Source organism: Mastomys coucha, unplaced genomic scaffold (assembly GCF_008632895.1).
Source record: "Mastomys coucha isolate ucsf_1 unplaced genomic scaffold, UCSF_Mcou_1 pScaffold11, whole genome shotgun sequence".
Lineage (NCBI taxonomy): Eukaryota > Metazoa > Chordata > Mammalia > Rodentia > Muridae > Mastomys > Mastomys coucha.
The window spans coordinates 19,609,428-19,630,957 of NW_022196893.1; the positions used below are offsets into that span (position 1 = coordinate 19,609,428).

Sequence of the window (21,530 nt, forward strand, 5' to 3'; positions counted from 1 at the left end):
AAAAAAAAATCTACAGAACAGAGCCAGCTCCAAAAAATGATAACCATAAAAGCAGTGACACCATGCTGGGCACTGCCCACGTGGCCTGCCTGTCCCGCAGGCATGAACAAGCTGAGGCCTGTGGGTGGGCAGGTTTAAAATAGGTAAGTCCATACTTAATCTAATTTGGGCTCTTGCAGTGCACTGGAGAACACCAGAGAATTCCCCTAAAAGTTCAGTGCCAGATGAACCTGGAAAAAATCAGAAGGTTCTGAATACTTCAAGTCCTCAAACAGCGAAGAACTGCAACTTGAAACAAGAAATCCAGGTGCGCAGAGAGCACCAGAAGGTTCAAGTGGAGGCACAGCCAGCACCGATGGTAGGATGGGCCCACTGAGCCCAGGCCTGGCCCGCTCTGGGCCAGGCAGCTGCAGCAGTGGACGCCTCTGCTCCTGAGGGTCAGATCTTAGTGCTAATAAGGCTCCCGGCTGCTCAGGAGTGCGCTTAGGAACTCAGCATGCATCCACTGAAATCTACTGCCATTCTGGAATAAGAAAGCAGAAATCTCCATTTCAGTCAGGATCAAAGGCACTGGGGATCACACATACTAAAGTTAAGACTCCTTGGGACTCACCATTATCACTGAGAACCCAAAAAAGAACTGAGATGTGCAAGCACATTAACATTTTCTGAACTCATGATTAGTAGCCCACAGGTGACGAATGGCCCAGCATAGCCCACATGGGTAAGTAGGCTCCTTGGCAGAAGCTACCAGCTAGGCAGCAGGGACTCTGGACAGCAGCCACAGGGTGAAAGCTTTTTCTACAATGTCTTACAGGGTCAGAATACTTTCTGTTGCTGACAGATATGAGCCTTGAGGAGGTAGAAAGCCATCCTGTGCATTCAAGTCACCTAGTACTGAGACACTCACTGAGCAATCTCCTAGCAAAAGAGCACAGCATACCATGGCCCACTGAGTGACAAAGGATTTAGACACCAGAGTCTAAATGTGGCTAAGAAAAGCTAAAGCTATATAGTTTCAGAAACTCCCAACAAGAATTGAAACAATTTCAATTTAATCTACTTCCTGTGGCATATTAAAATTGCTTCATCGAAGCCAAGTGCTATTGGATTTTAAAGTGCTATTGTCCACTCATCAAAACAAGGGGGCGCTGAAATTTCTACAAAATTACTGAGTGCAAAATAAGAAATTAGCTGGGCCTACTAGTACAGGTCTGTGACTTCAGCTACTTCAGAGGCTGAGGTAAGAGGCTAATGAGTTAAGGCCTTTGTTATAGAAAAGGTTCAAGACCAGCTTGTCTCAATGTTTTTTGAAAGGGTCACCAAGATGGGTCAGCAAAAAGGCACTTGCTGCACAATTCTAATGCATTCTGGGACCCACATAGGAGAGAGCACAAATCTAATACATGCTGGACCCACATGGCAGAGACAATCTTCTGACCCCCACACACTTGTGGCATGCATGTAAACACCAGTGCATGCACATGCGCGCGCGCGCACACACAAACACACACACACACACACACACACACACACACTAAATGAAAAGGCGCTCCATAGTACCAACACTTTGCCACAAGGTGCCAGTTGAGAGAGAGAGAGAGAGAGAGAAAGAGAGAGGGAGGGAGAGAGAGAAAAAAGGAGGAGGAAGAGGAGGAGGAAGAGGAGGAGGAAGAGGAGGAAGAGGAAGAGGAGAAAGGGATGGAGGGGATTGAGATTGTGTGTGTGTGTGTGTGTGTGTGTGTATGTGTGTGTATTCATGCTCCCTAGTATCACTATCACACTCAAAATAAAATTTGAAGAAATTTTTTTGGTAACAAAAAAAAGAGAAAGAAAGAAAAAAGAAAACACAATTTATTAACTTTGGCAAGAAATGCTCTTCAGGGTGTGGCACTTTAGGCCAGGTAACTCAAACACGTGGAGAACAAAGATGAAGAGGTGTCAATAGTCCACTGTAACTAGCAGGCCAGCCTTGTCCTCTCAACTCTGACTAGACCACTTGACAAGGTTCCGGGAAACAGAATCCCCTCACCAGCAAGGCCTATGTGCCACACACTGCTGACATGTAGGGGAGAGCAGGCAACACCAGAGTGCCTGGACAGGAATGCAATTCTCCTTACTGTGGTGGTCTGAGTGAGAATGGCCCCCATCGCTGGAACTGAATGGGAACATTTAGAGGTGTGGCCTTGTTGCAGGAACTGTATCGCTGGGGATGGGTTTTCAGGCTCCAAAGCATGAGCCATTAGGCCAGCACTCCCTTTCGCTGACTTGAGCTCTCATCTACATCTCCAGCACCATGATGATGTCACTCTACACAGCAACAGAAAGTAACTAAGACAGAAGCTGGTCCCAGGGAGTACTAGGATGACAGGCCCGACCGTGGTGCTTGTTGGGAAACTTTGGGACTTTGGATTAGAAAGATGGTTGGACACTGTGAGGCTTAATGAGCCATCCTTAATAGGAGACCTGGAGGCACCCTGAAAGCAAGTGGACTAGGGAGGCCGAGTTCAAGGTCTCAGAGGGAAACATTAGCCACAGGGCTAAAGACCATTCTTGTGAAAGTTTTGCAAAGAATGTGAATGCTGTTGTCCTTAACCTAGGAATCAGCCCAAGATGCCAGGCAGCGGTGGCACACACCTTTAATCCCAGCACTTGAGAAGCAGAGGCAAGCAGATCTCCAAGTTCCAGGTCAGCCTGGTCTACAAACACAGGACAGCCAGGACTACAGAGAGAAATAAGGAGAAAAGAAACACCACAAAATCGAATGTTGGAGCCAAGGTTTGTGCTGACAGAGATAAGGAGAAATGGAATAAAAGGACTGGTGTTCTTAGGATGAGACTCGACTTGGCAAACCCTTGTGAGAAGAGTGGGGCTAAGGAGCCATCTGTTTCTAAAGCAACAACAAATCAAAGTTGATGCCAATGTAAGTGAAGCAGGGCAGGCTGGTAGCCTGGTACAGATCTGCAGCCTGGTGGTTCTGACTTTACAGTCTTGAAGGATGCAGAAAAAGGAGTTGTGGAATCTTCCTCCTGTTAAGGAGAGCCACTGAAACCAGGTTCGTGGCAGGTCAGTCCCTGCACGGGGAAGTCCAAAAGCTACTGTATGAGGCTGTCAAAGTAAAGCCTGAACTATGTTGGAGACCTCAAGATGTTGAAGTTGCCAAAGTCATGGATCTCTACCAAGGAGAGCTACAACACAGCATGGAACCAGTTCCTCAGAGAGATGTCCTGCAGCCAGCAAAGGGGAGGAGGAGAGCCTCAGGCCTCTGACACTGGAGTGTGCCCTGCTGGGTCACAGCCTTGCTGTGGTCTCGTGTTTCCTCACTAGGCTCCCTTTCCTTCCTTTTGGAATGATAATGTATGTTCTGTGCTGCTGTGTGTTGGAAGTATGTGATTTGTTTTTTTATTTTGCCTTTACAAAGGGTTAAAATCAAGTTGGACTAGACACACTTTGCACTGTGACACAGACACAAGTCCACAGGGGCCAGGGAATGGACTATAGGGCTTTGAATGAAACTGTCCCCACAGGATCGTATATCTGCATGTTTATCCCCAGTAAGTGTAACTGTTTGGGAAAGATTAGGAGGTGTGTTACCAGTTTTAAGGTTTCAAAACCCCAGCCACTTCCAGTTGGCGTTCTCTCCTGCTTGTGTGATCTCTCCTCTCTATCATCCCAAGCTTATGGAGCAGATGGAGGCGCTCGGCTAACTTTCTAGCGCCATGCCTGCCGGAATGCCTGCTATGTCCCTGCCATGGTAAGGATGGACGAACCCTCAAGAGCCACGAGCCACAAATTCAACCATTTCTCTTATAAGTCGCCTTTGTCGTGGTATCTCTTCACAGCAATAGAAAAGTAACTAAGACACTAGTCTAGGTATCTAGGACCAAAAAACAACAGTGTCAACCTGCCTCACACAGAAAGCAGACACTGAACATCACACCTGGTGCTGGCAATCATCATTTAAGAACACGAGCACCCCATCCCGCACTGTTTAATCTAGGGATTAGACAGGAGGAGGCTGTGAGGAAGCCAAGCCAGCACTGTCAAGCACAGCACAGGGAATTTCCATGAAGGTGCTAAAGGTATAGACACATGGGCAACATCTTAGAAAATAATAAAACACATCTCAGGTCAACAGCAGGCCTGGGTGTGGCTTGGCGGGAATTCATGTGCTGTGAAGCCAACGACCTGAGTCCAACCCCAGAGTAAAAGGATACACTCAACTTCCAGTTCTCTGAAGATTTATCCCCCAACCCAACCCCACCCCACATATATGCACACCGTAGCACCCAACCAAATTCATTTAGCTTTATTTATTTACTTATTCATTTATTTTTAAAAAAACAGGGTTTCTCTGTGTAGCCTGGCTATCCTGGAACTCACTCTGTAGACCAGGCTGGCCTCAGACTCATAAAGTTCTGCCTGCCTGTGCCCCGAGTGCTAGAATTAAAAGCATGAGCCACCACTACTCGGCAAATTTAGCATTTAAAAAAAAAAAGAAAAAAGACTACCTCCATTAAAAAGAAAGAAGCTTACCAGTAAAGGAGAACCGTTTTAAGTATGATTTTAACAGGCATTAGGAGTCCATGTACCCTGGCATGTACTTACCAGTCAAGTGCACAATGCACTAAAACATGGTACAAAAACATCGAGGGAACATTACAATACTCCGTAAGCCAAGTAGGAAGTGTTACAAGTAATGAAATGACAGAATATTCTGTCAGAATATCAGAGAGCTCAGGGAAGAAGCAGCCTTCAGTAAAGGAAGGTTCAGGTTCAAGCTGATGGCTCAAGTTGGTGGGAACTGCTCTTAGTAGACCCTAGTGTCAGGTGTGGCCATTCCCAGGTCCCAGTTTACACACATACATGCACACAACAGTCAAGGTACTCAATCAAACCACACTCAAAGTCAATGTGTGAACAACCATCGATGGGAGAAAAGGAACAAAGGAGGGGCGGGGCCAGCCATGCCCACTGCCATATGGCCAGCTGCTGGGCTGCAGAGAGGCTGAAGGGCCACTGCATGAAGACAGCTCACAGCTTTAGAAGTAAGAGGATGCTGCAAAAGCCAGAGCTCAGCACCATGGTTTTCTATTGAGATCCCTGGGAGAGAGCTGCCCCTGACATTTACCTGTGTCCAGGCGCTTTCCCGGGGACTCCTCCTCCACTTCGGAGTCTCCACATGTGCTCCTCGACCTTTTCCTTGGCTGCAGTAGAGTCTCCAACCTCGGAAGGACTACAGACAAAAAGGTTTTGGTCCCTAGCTGAGGAGAAGTTGGCTGGGTTTCAGTGTTCTTGGCAGACTTTGGGGGGCTTACACTTTTCGATTTGCAGAAGAGAACAGAAGTGCGTCTGTTTACATCGCTTGATGGCTCCGCCACTGCGGAGGCCGCCGCCGCAGGCACATCGCCACTACTGGCGAGGGTGGGCTCTGGAGGGTGTCCGCTTACCAGTGCGCTCTGAGTGCAAGTGCTATGTGATTCATTATCAAATGTGACTCTTTTGAATAGTTTACTCTGCTCGGGGTTGAGTTCTACTGGTTTGAGGGTTGGTGGTTCTGAATTAGTCTCCGAGTTTGAAGGAAGAGGTAATGCATCTGATGGTTCAAGTTTAGGGGGAGATTTATCTCCTGAAAAAATTATAAATAAAGTGATTTTGAAAACTGAAGATTATAAAATCTATTATAAAACTTATATAAATGTGAAGTCCACCAAAACACTAATTCAATTAAGGAAACAGCATCACACACAATGGTCTGCTGAGCGGTGCAGCCCGGGGCATCAGGTAACACTGTGTGTTTCCCTAACAGAAGATTTCGGGCCCGGCGTCCTAAGCCCAGGCGCACAAGTTACTTTCTGGAAAAAACTGTGAAGAGCGTTTTACACAACACAGCAATATTAAAATCCCAGCTGAGCTCAGGGCAATCTCTGCATCAATACTTACTTACCTTGAGGAGGGGAAAACAGTTACAGAACTAAGGGAGCCTCAGAGGTTCCAGAGCAGTTTATGCTGCACCACAGTGACGAGGAGAAGGGAGCAAACACTGAGCTGTCTAAGCAGGGCTCCTAAGCCGAAGCTGAGCTCTGGGGGTGGTGAGTGGCTGGGGAAGACTCTAACAGAGGCAGGATGACCTTCCACTCCCTTAGAATACACAGACCAGTGAGTTCCCCCACTCTACCCTTGTATCTTAAAAAATAAAAACGACTCCCAAAATGATTTCTACCTCTTTAGGAAGGTATTTACAAATTACCAACATGGGAGCTAGAGAGCTGGCTGGCTCAGTGTTTAAGAGCACTTGCTGCTCCTGCAAGGGACAAAGCTTTGGTTCCTAGCATCCACGTGGCAGGCAACAACTCTCTGTAACTGCAGCTCTAAGAAATCCAATGCCCTCTCCCGGCCTCGTGGCACAAGGCACATGCACTTAGTACACTTACAAAGAGGCAAAACACCCATACAATAAAACAACATAAGAATAAAATCAATATGGACCTGACATCTTACTCATCAATTCAACCCCAGGGAGACATACCTTCCTGCTTTCACACACAAAACGCTCAAGCCACAGAGCAGCAGCGGAGCCATGTGTGAGGCTAGGCCTGCTGGGGTTCTTTCTGGACAAGAAAAGTCCCTTAAACCTCCAATGAAGTGGACAAATCACTGACATGTTGGATATGACAAAATTCTTCCTGCCCACTTGGATTAGGTTCATTAACAGCTTTAGAAGGACAGTATTATTTGCAAAGCACGCAGGGACACTGAGAAGATGGGGTCAGGAACAGTGTAGAGCCATGCATGGCATTCTTGGTACACACAAACAGAAGTCACTGGATGGCATGTTAGGCTGGCAGAAGAGCACGTGGCTGGGTAACCACTACTGGGCTCACTTACACTGAGTGCTTCAGTTTGCCTCCTGCTTCCTCCTCCTCCTCCTCCTCCACGGGTCTGTACCTCTTACGAGTCCAAACAGCTTATCCTAACCTAGGCTTCCAAAATGTCCAATCCAGCCCCTATGGCCTCCTCAAGGCCAAGGCTAATGGGCAGCCCCAGGCAGTACAAGACCACCAGAGAACGGCACCAGAGGCCTCCTGCCCAGGGCTGCAGGCACTGTAGATCTCTCATCCATTCACTCCATGGCTAAGAGGTACCAAAGACCCATTTTCTGCCTCCTGCTTAATTTTCAGATTCAGTCACTACTGCTAAGACAACAAGTGAACATGCTTGTCCATTCCCACAAGGCCTCTACCACATTCCATTCCCCCCAATCACTCTATAATCAAAAGCTGCTTGTCCACAAGGGACTGCATAGCCAGGCATACCCATCTCTGGTCCCCTCTACACTCAGGCCATGTACTCTCCCCGCTCTGTGGCAACCCCCGAGGAGGAGCCCAGGTTTCCAACCACTGCCATACAGTTCACTGGCATATTCCTGGGAATTACAAAAACAATCACCCTGGATACAGAAGGCTTTGTACAGGCCCAAGTGAAACACCATCTCCAGCAGCCACAGGGCTAGGCTACACAGACCACTGAAACTGTGTTCAGCCTCTTCACCACCTGAGACAGCCAGCTCCTTGATGAGTGAACGCTCACTCCAGACCACAGGGCAGCACCAGTGCCACAGCTAAGATCCATCACGTCCCTCAGGCAGAAAGAAATCTTCCTGGCAGTACACAAATGCTAAACATTTTCATTTTCAAAATCTCACTGTCTGCTAACAACTAAACATTAAATTGCATGTTCTGTTAACTTCCAGAATCAATGCCCCACAACTTAAACATGAATATGAATGCCAGTAATCAAAAACTCCCCAACCAGATTTTACAACACAGAGCGGCAAGGCAAAGCTGCTCATCCTGTCACATACAGATTACATAGACATCGACTCAGGACCAGCTAGGCCCTGTCTGACCATGGTTCCCTACATACAAGGCCACTAAGCCAACTGAATGCTTCCACCAAAGCCACAGATAACTCTGGATACCACAGCAGAGTGTGCAGAGACACTCAATAGCTAGAAACTGCACCATCCACACTAGCGATCTATCCTGCTCTCTGCCAGCCCTGAAGAACAGTTTCCACTGTATTCAATGCCGAGTTTACAGCACACAGCTGCTGCAGAAACACTGATGTCCCACTGGCAGTGCTGATCTGGCCCAGAGGAATCACCAGCACAGAGACTCTGGGTGCAGCAAAGCTCCTACTTAAAAATGAATGAATAAAAGGTCTAAGAGCTCAAGCTTGTCCCACAGGCTTATCATGGCCCTTACACTTCAACTGACTGAACTTGTCAACCTTAAGGTCAGCATGGAAGGCCTCCTGACAAACTAAACAGCCTTCCACTTACACAAGCAGGCCAGGGCATGTGTACTGTCCAAGAGCTAGGACCTATTTTGTTCCTCAGATGTTAGCCTTTTGGAGATGTTTCCTCTAATGTAAACACCCCAAATGTTACAATACATAAAAATGTTGTTTAATTACAATTAAGTGAAACTGCTTATTTTATAAGATAGGAAGGTGAAAAATCTATGATCATTCTCAAAAAAAAAAAAAACCAGAATATTTTTTCAATTGGTCATGAGGTCTCAAGGCCCTAGCTGGTCTGGAACTTGCTCTATAGGTCAGGCTGGCCTCTGAACTCAGAGCTCTACCTGCTTCTGCCTCTGGGATGTGTGATTGCACCCAACCAAAACACTGGTTTTTTGGGAAGATTATGCTAAACTACATAATATCTTGAGTTCGGGATTCTGTCCCAACATGCATATAGCAATTTCACAGTTCTGTGTCTGTTGTTCACACCAGACTTTATGTACTCCCTGTTGCCTGTCTGGAACACAATCAATCTCTTTAAGGGGCCCTAAATCCCACCCTCACAGCTCTGCCTCAGAGCCAACTGTCAGGCTATTTTCTTCTCCACTCATCTTTCCTCTCAGCTAAAAGGAAAATGCTCCTTTTTCCTGCATTTTACACACTGGCCAACAGCAATTCTAGGCATGTATCTCAGGTAACACCAATGTGCTTCCTTTAAAGTGGCCGCAGCAGTACAAAGCACCAGATCTGGTCTTCTAATAGCACTGCTCTTCCTCAAATGGAGATACAAAAGGAGGACCCTTAACCCTGTAAAAGCTGGGTTTCTCTTTCAAGAGCAAGCTACTGCATTATCGGTGAGCTGTCCTGCCTAAACCTTCTCCCCAGCTGACTCTTCAGGACAAATAGCGTAGAGATCGCTCACTGGGTGAGGGACCAAGAGTCCTGCTTGGCCAGTTCTAGCAGCGGGAAGAGGAGCCTACAAAGGGCTCCCGTGAGAACCAGGCAATGGCACTATATGGAACTCACCACAGAATGCAAACAATAACAATATCCTGGATGCATCTGTTTGTCAAAGGTCCCATGAGCAAATGTTCCTTAAAGGAAGCATAGAGCCCACAACAGAGGCAGAAAATTGCCATGTGCAGGTCATTAGGCTTTTAGAAAACGAGGAGAAAATGTGTCACACACTGAAGAATAAAACCTTTATTGTGTAGACCAATCAAACTTGTTACCTAATGGCAAGGCAAAGGGTATTTGTGAAATTTACAAGTGGATACACTGGCAGACATAAGGCCAGGAGTACTGAGTAGTGTCAGTCCTGGTTTCTGCTGGCTGCCTAGCATAACCATATAAAAAGCAACCAGAGAAGGGGAAAATGGGCTAGAAAGTTGTCACCAACTGTTAAAACTGTTAAGACTAAATTTAACATGGCACAAGCACACTGAGACAATGTCATTCTGAGGAATAGGTCAAAGCCACATCTACTAACACAGACAGCCATACAGATCAAAGTACAAACTATAGTGACATTGGTCTTGTGTTAGTGTTTTCAAATTCTTATTTGGATGGGGGAGAAAAAATACACAGGGAGATCCTAAGTCAAATTGCTAACAGTGGCAGAAGTAGGTCTTATTTTTCTTTCCATTTCATGGAGCTGAAATGTGGTGACGGCAAGACAAGTGGATTAAAGGATGATGTGCCCTCCAAACATGCCACGGTTAGAGGCACCACACAAAGACCTGCTCAGGGGTGTGGGCAGACAGCTCTTCTGTGCTTCCTCCCTTCCTTTTCATCTCAGCTATCCAGCTCTTTCCCCAGATGTCCTCATTGCTGCCAGAATAAGACAGAGTCCACTGAAGGTAACCCACAGGAAAGGCCTGAGGCTGAGGGAGAGTCTGAGAACAGGCCTGTGCTGAGAAGCACTTCCATCTCCTTCCCACCCTCACAGCCCAGGGCTGGGTTGTGCTCTAGTAATTTTCCTTTCAAAAAGCTGTCATAATGCCAGCCACCAGGAGGGCTTAGGGGTAGAGGTGCTTACTAGGCCTAACCACCTGAGCTTGATCCCTGGATGCTCTAAGATGCCAGGAAAACCAACTCCAACTAGTTGTCCTCTGACCTACATAGACAAAGTAAAAACAATTTCAGGGTGTCTAATCATCTAATGCTCGGCCTCAATTTAACTAATATTTCTTATTCCCACCATAAAAGCTACCTTCAACACAGTATCAGATCTAAACTATCTCTTGTAAGTCTTTCAGGCTCAAGTTAAAAGAAAATTTCATTCCATGCCTTTAAGCTTGTATACTAAGTGCCAAAATACGGCACAGACAGCACATACCAAAACATCCTCTCGAAGGGCATGAAAAGCCTCATAGGTTTATCTAGTGACCAAGAGTTCTGTGACCTTCAAAACTTACAAGCTCATGATACTACAGAACGTCACTTAAGCCTGTCAAGAGACACCCATGCCCATGAGGTACGATCCTCCCATCCCATCATGCTTACCTTCCTCCCCTGTGTCCGGCGCGGGCGGAGCAGCCTCGTCTTCAGAGCCTCCCGTGCTGGCCCCTATGGATGGGGACTGACCGTGCTGCTGGCTCAGCTTGTTTCGGAGAAGAGCAATCTCTTTTTTGAGCAGCTTTGCCCGTTTACTCCGTGAGCTGCTGGACTTCATGGAGCAGGTCAGGTCCAACTTGTCCAGGAGTTCTCTCAGCTGCTCCTCCAAGCTCATATGAGCCCTGTTGGCTGGGTCCAGCAACCTGTCCACTGAACCAAACAACATGCATCATTAGCCACATGACTCTTGGGTACCTCGAAGAATAACACATTGATCCTAACTATTCTTTAGCCTGCCCATGGCCAAAGCACAAGCTTCACCATTTAATTTGTTTGTTTGTATTTATTTGTTTGTTTTTGAGACAGTGTTTCTCTGGGTAACCCTGGCTGTCTTGGAACTCATTTTGTAACAGGCTGACCTTGATCTGCCTACCCCCGCCTCCCAAGTGTTCCAATTTCACCATTTGGTGCCATACATAGTCCCTCCACCCTGATTCTGAACCCATGACAAGGTTGTTGCCACAAGGAGAAAAAAAAGACACTCCTTCAGTCAGTAGGACACAAAGGCCTAGTGTGGCCACAGCAGAGGAGACGCAGGTAGTGACACATGTGGCCTCTCCTGGAACATGCCCAACTCAGTCCTGTTATATAAAAAGTGAGGGGCACAAAGACCACCAGAAATGTGTGAGACACCAACATAGACACAAGATGGACTGCTGACAGACGCTGAGTGTGTAAATATGTTCACATGAACTGTTCACACACAGCGAACATCATCTTAGCTGAAGTCCTTGCACATACATCACTGTGTCCAAGGACATTAGGCTGCAGAGTCCACAACTCTCCCCATATTCTACAAACACTAAATACAGAACTTAAATTAGTGAAATAGCCAAATAAATTTTTTAATCTACATGAACACAAAGCCAAAGGAATAGCAGGCTCAACAGAGAAACGTAGCATGAAACCTGCCCAGCCCTAGAAGGTGGCCGACTAAGAACCACAAGTGCCCCATCTAAAGAACTGCACGCCAGCACTGGGACATAATGAAAGTGCCCCTCGACCTCTCAAACCTTGCTGAGACAGGGTCTCATATACAGCCCAGGCTACCCTCAAACTTGTAATCTTCCTTCCTCAACCTTCTGAGTGCTGAACCCGTATGCTCTGCTTGTTGGCTTCTTTTCTGTGTAGCCCTGGCTGTCCTGGAACTCACTCTGTACATCAGACTGGCCTGGAACCTACAGAAATCTGCCTGTCTCTGCCTCCTGGTCAATACTGGGATTAAAGGTGTGCGCCACCGCTGCCTGGCTTCTTTTTCAACAGGACCAGCATTATGGTTTATGTGTGCTCGGCTTAGGGAAGAGGCACTGTTAGGAGGTGTGGCCTTGTTGGAGTAGGTGTGGCCTTGTGGATATGGGCTCCTAGCTGCCTGGGAGTCAGCATTCTGCTAACAGCCTTCAGAAGATGTAGAACTCTTAGCCCCTCCTGCACCATGCTTGCCTGGATGCCGCCATGCTTCCACCTTGATGATAAAGAACTGAACTTCGGAACCTGTAAGCCAGCCCCAATTAAATGTTGTCCTTGGTCATGGCATCTGTTCACAGCAGAAAAACCGTAAGACAGATGTTGGTACCATGTTTTTGCTTGTAAGAATGTAGGTTTGGGAGCTTTGGATTTGGAAAGCCATGGAATGTTTTAAGTGGGGCTTAATGGGCCATCCTAGTAGGAATATGGAAGACTTTGTTGCTGTGAGTGATTTGAACTGTGTAGACCTGGCAAAAGAGGTTTCAGTGAAGAATCAGTATGAGGCCTAGAGACTTGTTTTTGTAGTTTGTAGAAGAACGTGGCTGCTTTTTGCCCTTGTCTGAAAAGTCTGCCTGAGGCTAAGGAGATTCAGGTTAATTACAATGACAAAGGAAGTCTCAGAGATGCCCAGCACAGACTCTGTCTCTTGGAGAGCATTTTGAATAAGCATAGGGACTTAGAAAGGAAACCAGGAAGTGAAATGGAGCTGAATAAGGTACTGATGACCTTGGGGCAAGATTTAGGTCCTCACAAGGCAGAACAAGCCTTTAATTCCAGGAGGCAAAGGCAAGCAGATCTCTAAATTCAAGGCCAGCCTAGGACACAGCAAGTTGTAGGTGAAGAAAAATTTAAATCCAGGCATGCTGGTACACACCTTTAATCCAAGGAGTCAGGCATGCACCTCTGAGTTCAGGGCGAGAGGAGAAAGCCCAAGTTGAGGCAGGGAGTTGGAAAACAGGAAGCTAGTGATAATGCAACCAGGAGCCATATACTCCAGCTCCAGCAAGCAGCTTCCGCTTTGTGTCTCTGACTTTACATGGGACAATTGATGCTTGTTTGCTGGACCTAAGAAATTAGCGGTGACTAAGAAGAGACCAGCAGGGTTGGAGAGATGGCTCGGGGTTAAGTGCATGAGCTCTGACTGCTCTTCCAGAGGTCCTGACTTCAATTCCCAGCGACCACATGGTGGCTCACAACGATCTGTAACAGGGACCCAATACCCTGTTCTGGTGTGTCTGAAGACAACAGCGTACTCAAATAAACCATGATGAGCACCAGCGTCACTGAGACGAAATCTTCTGGGTTTCTGAGAGCACAAAGAAGCTGTGTTCCAGAGATAGCCAAAGTTGTACCTCGTGCTGCAGCTCTATACTTGGTAACGTGTAATAGTTACCCAGGTGGTACTGGTTTTTGAAAGCATGAAGGAGTCATGAAGAGCAGCTGAGGCTGGGCACTGTGAGAGGCCATGGAAGACAATTGGTGAAGGTGCAGCCTTGGTTGCAGGTGATGGCTCAGGACTGAAGGGGTCATGCAAAGGAGTTGAGGCTTGGCACCATGAAGAGAGCCTATGAGAGGCTATTGGTGAAGCCTAGTTGCAGAAGACTCCAGTATATTGGAGATGCCAGTACCATGGGATGATCACAAGACCAGCAGTGGCAGTGTAGTGGATCAACCTGAGCTTAGAGTGCTACAGACGGCAGAGCTGAGAAGTGACACCAGCCCTTTAGAGGAGCTAAGGAGATTATATGTGGGTCCCAGACACTGAAACAAGGAGCTGTAACATTGAAGTTGCCTTGGAGACTCCCCCCAAGATTTCTGAGATGCCAGAGCCATAGTGTATCTGTTCAAGAAAGCTGGTATCAGGGAGTAGAACCAGCCCAGGAAAAAGAAGTTTGTTGCAGTCAACAAAGATGAAGACTGCTTTGAAATCAGACATGGAGATGCAAGGTTGGAGTTTGCCCAGCTGGCTTCCTGTCTTGCTTTGGAGATTACAATAAGGGATTGGACGAATCATTGTTGAAGACAGCTATAGACTATAGGGGCTTTTGAAGTTGGACTAAATGTATTTTTGCATTATGCTATTTTAGGTATGGTCCCCATAGGCTTATGTTTGAACAAGCCTACAGAGGCCAGGGAGTGGAATGTGATGGTTTGTATATGCTTGGCTCAGGGAGTGGCACCTTTGGGAGGTGTGGCCTTATGGGAGGTGTGGCCTTGTGGGTGTGGGCTCCTAGCTGCCTCGGAGCCAGTATTCTGTATTCTGCTAGCAGCCTTCAGATGAAGATGTAGCTTCTCTTGCACCATGCCTGTCTGGATGCTGCCATGTTCCTGCCTCAGTGAACCTGTAAGCCAGCCCCAATTAAATGTCCTTATAAGAGTTGTCTTGGTCATGGTGTCTGTTCACAGCAGTAAAACCCTAACTAAGACAAGGATCTTCATTATAGCAGGCTCAAGACAGTGGCACAGGTACCCAGAGCTCACCCTGCCACAAATCACGATGTCTCTCTGAGGAAGAAATAATTTGTACTTTTCATTATTACTTTCCTTTTTGACAAAAAGCTTGGCACAGAAATTTATTTAGCAATGGCCTGGTCAGCCTCCAAGCCCTGTCCATCTACAGAGCATGAGAATCAGAAGCTGTGAGGCCAACAACTCCCAGATATCATTGGGCTCCTCTGCTTCTAAGGGGATTGCAACCAATGCCACCCAGAGCACAGTCACAGCCACAACAGATGAGGCTGGAGTCCTACCCTTGCCTCCCACACAGGCTGGAGGAAAGAACAGGGATCTATGTGAAAGACTGAGCGTCACTCTGTAGTCCTGGTGGCTATCAGGCCCAACTCCTGCTGGGGGGGGTGGGGGGGGCATCTCAGCACGAGATCTAACCATGCTGGACCTATCCAGGGCTGCACCTGTGTCACCTGTGTGCGCGCGCATGCATATCCATTTTTCAAAACAAAGTCTCAAAGCCCAGGCTAGCCACAATCTACTACGTAGACATGCCCAGTTTATGCTGTGTTGACATTGACCCCAAAGCTTTGTGCATGGGAAGAAACCCTACTAAACCACGTTCTGGCCTGCTTGCTTTACTTTCTAATTATACTTTTTGGATTAGTTTTGGTTTTTAGGAAGGGTCTCAGGGTGTAGCTCACTAGCCTGGAAATCACATAGTTTAGACTGGCCTTGAATTTGTGGCGAACTTCCTGTCTTAGCTTCCCGAGTGTGGCACTACATCCTATCTTGAGAAAATATTGTGAAGTAAACTTTTTCATGCTCCAAGGTAGAGCACCAAGCCCCATTCACCTATTGTAGACCTTTACCTACAGAATAAACAATTAAGGGGCAAGAAGTTTACAAGAACTGATTGGAGGCCAGATGTGGTGGTGTGCACAGGAGGTAGGAGCAGGTGGACTTCTGTCAATTCCAAGCCAGCCTGATCCACATACTGAGTTCCAGGCCAGCCAAGGCTACCCACTGAGACCTTAGCTCCAAAAACAGCTCCTTACTTGGAAGAAATTAATGAGCAACACAATAGCATGTGCCTGGTGGGGCCCAGAGTACAAGCTTGCCCTGGGGGGTTAGAAGGGTTAGGTCATGTCCTAGAAGCAGGCTAAGGCTGGGCCCTCTATGAACATCTGCAAGCATCCCAGAGAGGATCAGAGGCACAGCCAATGATAGCTCCTGCTTTTGTCTCTCAACTGAAATAGGACTAATAGATGCCTTCTCACTGCAAGCCCTCCTCAGAAGCAAGGTCAGACCCTTCGGGGATGAATCCTTGGCTATGGTGTCTTCACGGCCTTCATGACCTAGACATGTGTTTCTCGCAGTGGGTATGTGGAAATGTGGCAAGGCCCAAGTGAGATGTGCTGCATAGACAACGCACATGCACCTCAGGAGCACTCACGCGGCCTGCATGCTGGAGTCTTAGTGAGTGCAGGCTGAGAGAAAAAGCATCCGCTGCCCTCCTGAATACAGTTCTTACCCTCTTCCCAGGAGAAGGGCCGCCGAGGGGCTGCGACGGGTCGCTCAGGCAGGTGCATTCCCGAGGCCTCTTCCAGGCCGATGCTCTCCACCTCACGCCGGGCCTGCCTCAGGACGACCCCTCCCTGATCTCGCAGCCTCACTGCAGCTCTATAAAACACGGTGTCCTTGGCATTGTACTTCACGCAGTTATCTACAATGAGATTAAAATCCTCCTCAAACGCTTGGAGGTTTTTATACCCTTGAGCTTCTAGCCGTTTCCTCATTGTAGCAAAGTCCATGGGGTGTTTAATGTGATCCAAATAATCTGGTACCTAATTTTAGGAAGGAAAATAAATATTTACAAACCAAAGAAAGATCAAAACTTATTTCATGCTTTCTATAAAATCAATCACACCTAAGATTAATTTCACATAACACTAAGCCAATACAAATTAAGGCCAATCACTGCAGAGATCCTCCCAACCTACTTCAACTAAAAGTCCATCAGACAGGGCACCAGCAGGGCTATCATCACCAATAGCTAAGTTCTGAGTAGAAAGTTTCACCTAAGCACTTCCAGTACTTTACAATGAAGTACAACCTTTTATAATTAAATACTAACTAATAATGTGGGTAATCTCTCCCCAGTTCCATGCTTCCTAGCCAAGCAGCAGTACAGATCCAATCACACAAGACAGAGCGGTGAGCCAGTGACACGCACCTCCTTGAGACTCACGGGCTGGGCAAAGATCTTTGCAGGGTCCTTCTCCTGCAGCTGCTCCAGGACTGAGCGCAGCAGCACAGTCAGCGGTGTCAACCGGAGCTCCATCGCCATCTGCTCCACCTTCACCTGGCAACAACAGCATACACTGTCTCTAGGAGCATAGGGACCTTTCTTGGAGCTCACGGCACCTCCACGTACTGCGCCATCAGAGAAGCACCACCCCATCCAGCAGCACAGAGCAGTCTACGTCCTGGCTGCCACCCCAGCACAGAGCAGCCTCTCTGTGCAAGGACATGGACTTCTTCCAAGACAGGGTCTCCTTTAAGACCCTGTACACTCAGGGGTGGCTACCCGAAAAGGACAACACAGAGGTGCCACAGGACCAACTATAAGGCAGGGATATGCTATGGGGTGGGGACAGCACACAAAGCCAACAGGTACACAGGGGCCACTCCTGAGCACTCCAAGACAGCAGCAAGATGTCCACCCGGAGACAGCCCCAGAGGGTGGCAGAACCCAAGGGCCTCCCTCACCTGCTCACGCTTCAGTTTCTCCCGCTTACGCAGCAGCTCGATTAGCAGGCGTGCACGTTCTAGGTCGTGTCGTAGCCGCTGCCAGTACTTTAGCTTCTCTTTGGCAGCTTTCATCTCTTCATCATTTTCTCTCTGAGAAAATTAAATGAAACTTTCCATCAGTCACACCCAGAAGTTCTTCCTGCCAGGGGTCTAACAAGCTCATTCATCAGGTGAGACTGAAGGCCTGGGACCTCAGCTCTATCAATATACCCAATCCCTATAAATGTACTGTGACAATGGGACAGGAAGGTCTAGTAGACACAATGGGGTCTTGGCTTGACTCCAGGAGGTAGGAATGGAGGGAGTCCGAGAAAGGAGGTATACAAGAGGTACCAACCTAAGCTATCTTTACTGGCAGCAGAATACTACACAGGCTTAGTTCTGGGCAGGTCAGGTAAGGTGTAAGGATCACTTCTAACCCTGAAGAGACTAGTATGGGCACTGGAGTCACAGCTACCTTCTCAGGTGACAGCACAGTATACCAGATAGCACCTCTCCTAACTTGGTCAGCATTCTGCACCAGCCCCTCTCCACCCTAACCATCAAAAGGGAAGTGTAGCACTGGGGAGCCAAGGAGACAGAGAGAAGCAGAGAAGCAGCCTGGCTCTGCCACGCCACAGGGAGGTGGATCCTTGAGCTGCTCAGAGTTCTAAGCAGGATAAGCCAGAAGCCCAGTAAGCCCCTCAAGGCTTCAAAGGGTACTCTTACTACCTCACAAATGCACAGGGACAAGACCTACTGCCACAGAGATAGCAACCAAGAAACACCAAACAAGACCAGAACCCTATCTACAAAGGACCAGGTTTTCCAGCCACTTTACAAGAAATTCAACATGCCACATCCTCCCAGTATTCCATGCATCTTATTCAACCAAGTTCCCCAGAGCTCTGCTCCCCCAACTCAGATCTCCTTTCCTGCTACCCCATACTACTCATTTCTGCCTCCCCAGAGTGAGCCTGTCCAAGACCCAGGTCCTCATCCTACACCAAAATAAGTGATTATCCAGAGCTATCCCCCACTCTCTACTCTGTGGCAAAGGTATGGGGTTACCTCTCACACTAAGCCACATGTCCTGCCTGATACATGATAAAGGAATGGAAAATGGCCCACCCAAAAGTTTGTCCTTCTGCACTACTGCTAGACAGTAACTTAAATTCCACATCTGCCAACCACAAGCAAAGTGCTGCCATCCAGCTGCAGAACACGGACATGAGACCCTTCTCCCTCTGGACACCACAGCAGAGACTCTGCAACCCAAGTGACCAGTACAGTGGTCAAGGACGGAGGGTCTGGGCAGTCAAACTACATGGACAGCCACTTCTCACAGTAGGAAGACAACAACACAGGGTGGATAGGAAGGGATTGAGCTATCTGTTTTTAATATTTTTATTTATTATTATATGAAAGTACACTGTAGCCGTCTTTAGACACACCAGGAGAGGGCATCAGATCTCATTAGGGATGGTTGTGAGCCACCATGTGGTTGCTGGCATTTGAACTCAAGACCTTCGGAAAAGCAGTCCTTGCTCCTACCTGCTGAGCCATCTCACCAGCCCGCATATACTGTCTTGATGCATATACTTCAGCGCCCACAGTAATGCAAGGTGGACTGATATTATTGACAATCCTTAAGCATTTAGTTGGGGTTGATGACCGTATCATCACCTATAGGCAAAGTAAGCAAATACATGGAAAGGGGAGTTCAGAAACCGCCAGTCTAATTTCAACTCTGAGGAGGCAGAGCCTGAGTTCTATGAGTTCAAGGCTAGCCTAAGCCAGCATATACAGCAAGCTCCAGGTGAACCCTATCTCAAAATTAACAAAGGAAAAAGAAAGCAAACACCCTAACATCACCTGGCCAGCTTCCTGCTACCCAGAAAGGACATTTGGTTACTCACAGGGTGACTCCCGTGAAGCAAAGGAAAGCTCCACATTACCAACAGGCTTGTGTAGTTACGGATAGGCAAAACCCAGTGGTTTGCTCATAGCCTGGCTTTAATCTTTAAAAGGTCATGGGCTAATTGAGCCACTGTCTGCACTGCCACAAGCTACAGGCTCATGAAGAAAGGACCCCCGCACACAAATCTACACAAATCATGCCATCTATAAACCAGCTTTCCCAGGACTACTCTGAAGCAGTCTTTGCTGCGTAGAAATCAATGCTGGAAGTCTTCCCAGGAAGAGACTTCTGAGAAGGGGAAGCTAGAAGCAGTTACTCACTCCCAAGAAGAAACATGTGTGTTCAGTGTTTCAACTCCTAACACATGGCGAGATCTAGATGCTGGGATAAAGGAGGATGACAAACCCAACCCTGTAACAAGGGCCAGTTCAGCAGTCAGGCGAGGCCCCCTGTACTGGGAGGACCAGTTGGCTTATCTGTGAAGCACAAGGCAGATCAGCAGCAATGGCTCCCATATGCGTCAACCATGACCCTAAGGACAGAGAGGCTCAGCCATGTCACATCCTACAATTCTAGGGTTCTATGAACAAAAACCCCTAGTCCCAGACCTAGAGGAAAAGGAAAACAGGAAACAAACAAACAAACAGAATGAATGGGGACTTGCACACTGCAAACTGTTTGACCAAATCTAAGGAGCCACACCAAACCACCTCCTACCATAAATAGCACCACCTCAGCAGATGGCACAATGCATTTGCCTTCCTACCACGTCAGGGTCTTTACTTCCTACCACGTCAGGGTCTTTAGAGACCCCAACAAGCAGCCGGCAAGCCTCTCTGACCACCACAGTGAAACACCAGTATAGCACTACCAACTTCAGTGATGTCCTCTCAGAGCAGCTCATCCTATCCCACCATCGCTAAGCCCCATCCTCCACAAAGTCAGTCACAGTAGAGAAATCTCACAGGCTTCTCACAAAGCCAGGCTGAACAGAGACAACCAAAGCCAAAGGCAAGTCAAGTTTTTTTTTTTTCTTCGAGGTAGGGTTTCTCTGTGTATCCCTGGCTGTCCTGGAACTCACTCTGTAGACCAGGCTGGCCTCAAACTCAGAAATCCGCCTGCCTCTGCCTCCCAAGTGCTGGGATTAAAGGAGTGTGTCACCACTGCCCAGCAAGTCAAATTCTAACATCCAACATTTCTAGTCTAAAAACCCATCAGGGTTGAGATGGAGTGCATGCTTAGCCCAATGGCAAGGCTCAGGGCCATTACATCATGCCTCACTAAGACCATGTGGGTAGAGTTTACAATCTCCAGCTTCATGTCCTGCCTGGTCCAACACAGCAGAGCAGACCTCCCTGCAAGGACAGAGCCTTCTACTTCCCTTTTGAGTGATTCTAGAATGATCCAGCCCAGGGCTTATATCCTCACAATTCAGTGTGCTCCCTCTCTCTGGTGGTCTCAATGTCGTCTGCAGAAAGGACAGCAAATGTTCTTCCTCACAGGCCTGCCCTCTAACAGGAAGACTGCACAAATGCAGCACTGGACAGCTTTTCGGGAATGTATGGCACAACCACCAAGGGTGCTCTTCTTGCTGCCCTCTTACCACCCTTCCTTCTATCTTCCTTCCTGTTGGAGCCTCCTCTTCCTCCCAGCTCCGCCTCTCCACGGTAGCTACTACTCACAGGGCCCTTGGGCATCCCATGCCCTTTGTTCTAGCTCCTATGTATGCAGAGGAGAGGAAGCCAACGGCTGAATGTCCCATCGCTGTACTGATGGCATTCTATTCTTACTGACATTCCACCTCAGTGGCTCCTACCTCAGGCTTATTAGGAGAGTCTCCTCTAGCCCAAGACAATACATGTGGCCTGGATTCTCCACTTTTCTCTCCATATCTTCTCTTTCCAACATGGCTACCTACCATCACATAAGCAAAGAACAAAAGCAGCATTCCTACCAGTGCCCAGTGTTACCAATCACTTCCCCACTTCATGACCAATCTCTCTAAGACCTTCTCGTCCTCTGGTACCCAGGACAAGCAGCCACTCTGGGAAGCCATGGTGTGGCTGTGCTCCAAAAGTTAAGGGTAGGAGAGAGACGGCAGCATCTCACAACGCGTGACGTAAAGAACAACCAAGACTGCCTCGTCTGTTCCAGGCGCTTCACTCCTCAGATGGCTGCTTCACACACCCCACGTGGTGGT

The 21,530-nt window shown here is 47.8% G+C and overlaps 1 protein-coding gene across 5 annotated transcripts in view; it reads right to left on the reverse strand.

Moving 5' to 3' along the window:
- Brd1 (bromodomain containing 1) overlaps positions 1–21,530 on the reverse strand; it is a 47,486-nt gene that overhangs the window by 8,919 nt on the left and 17,037 nt on the right. For 2 of the 5 annotated variants that reach the window (XR_004113289.1, XR_004113287.1), the window contains 6 exons: positions 17,389–17,520; positions 16,853–16,981; positions 16,151–16,463; positions 10,813–11,073; positions 5,319–5,629; positions 5,132–5,236 (listed from right to left, as the gene is read on the reverse strand). Coding sequence is in view for 3 of the 5 variants with exons in the window: in XM_031352245.1 (XP_031208105.1) it covers positions 5,132–5,629; positions 10,813–11,073; positions 16,151–16,463; positions 16,853–16,981; positions 17,389–17,520 (1,333 nt within the window). In the remaining 2 variants the exon portion in view is untranslated. Of the gene's footprint in view, positions 1–5,131; positions 5,630–10,812; positions 11,074–16,150; positions 16,464–16,852; positions 16,982–17,388; positions 17,521–21,530 lie in introns of all 5 variants that reach the window. The other 3 variants (XM_031352245.1, XM_031352250.1, XM_031352260.1) reach the window with 2 other exon arrangements.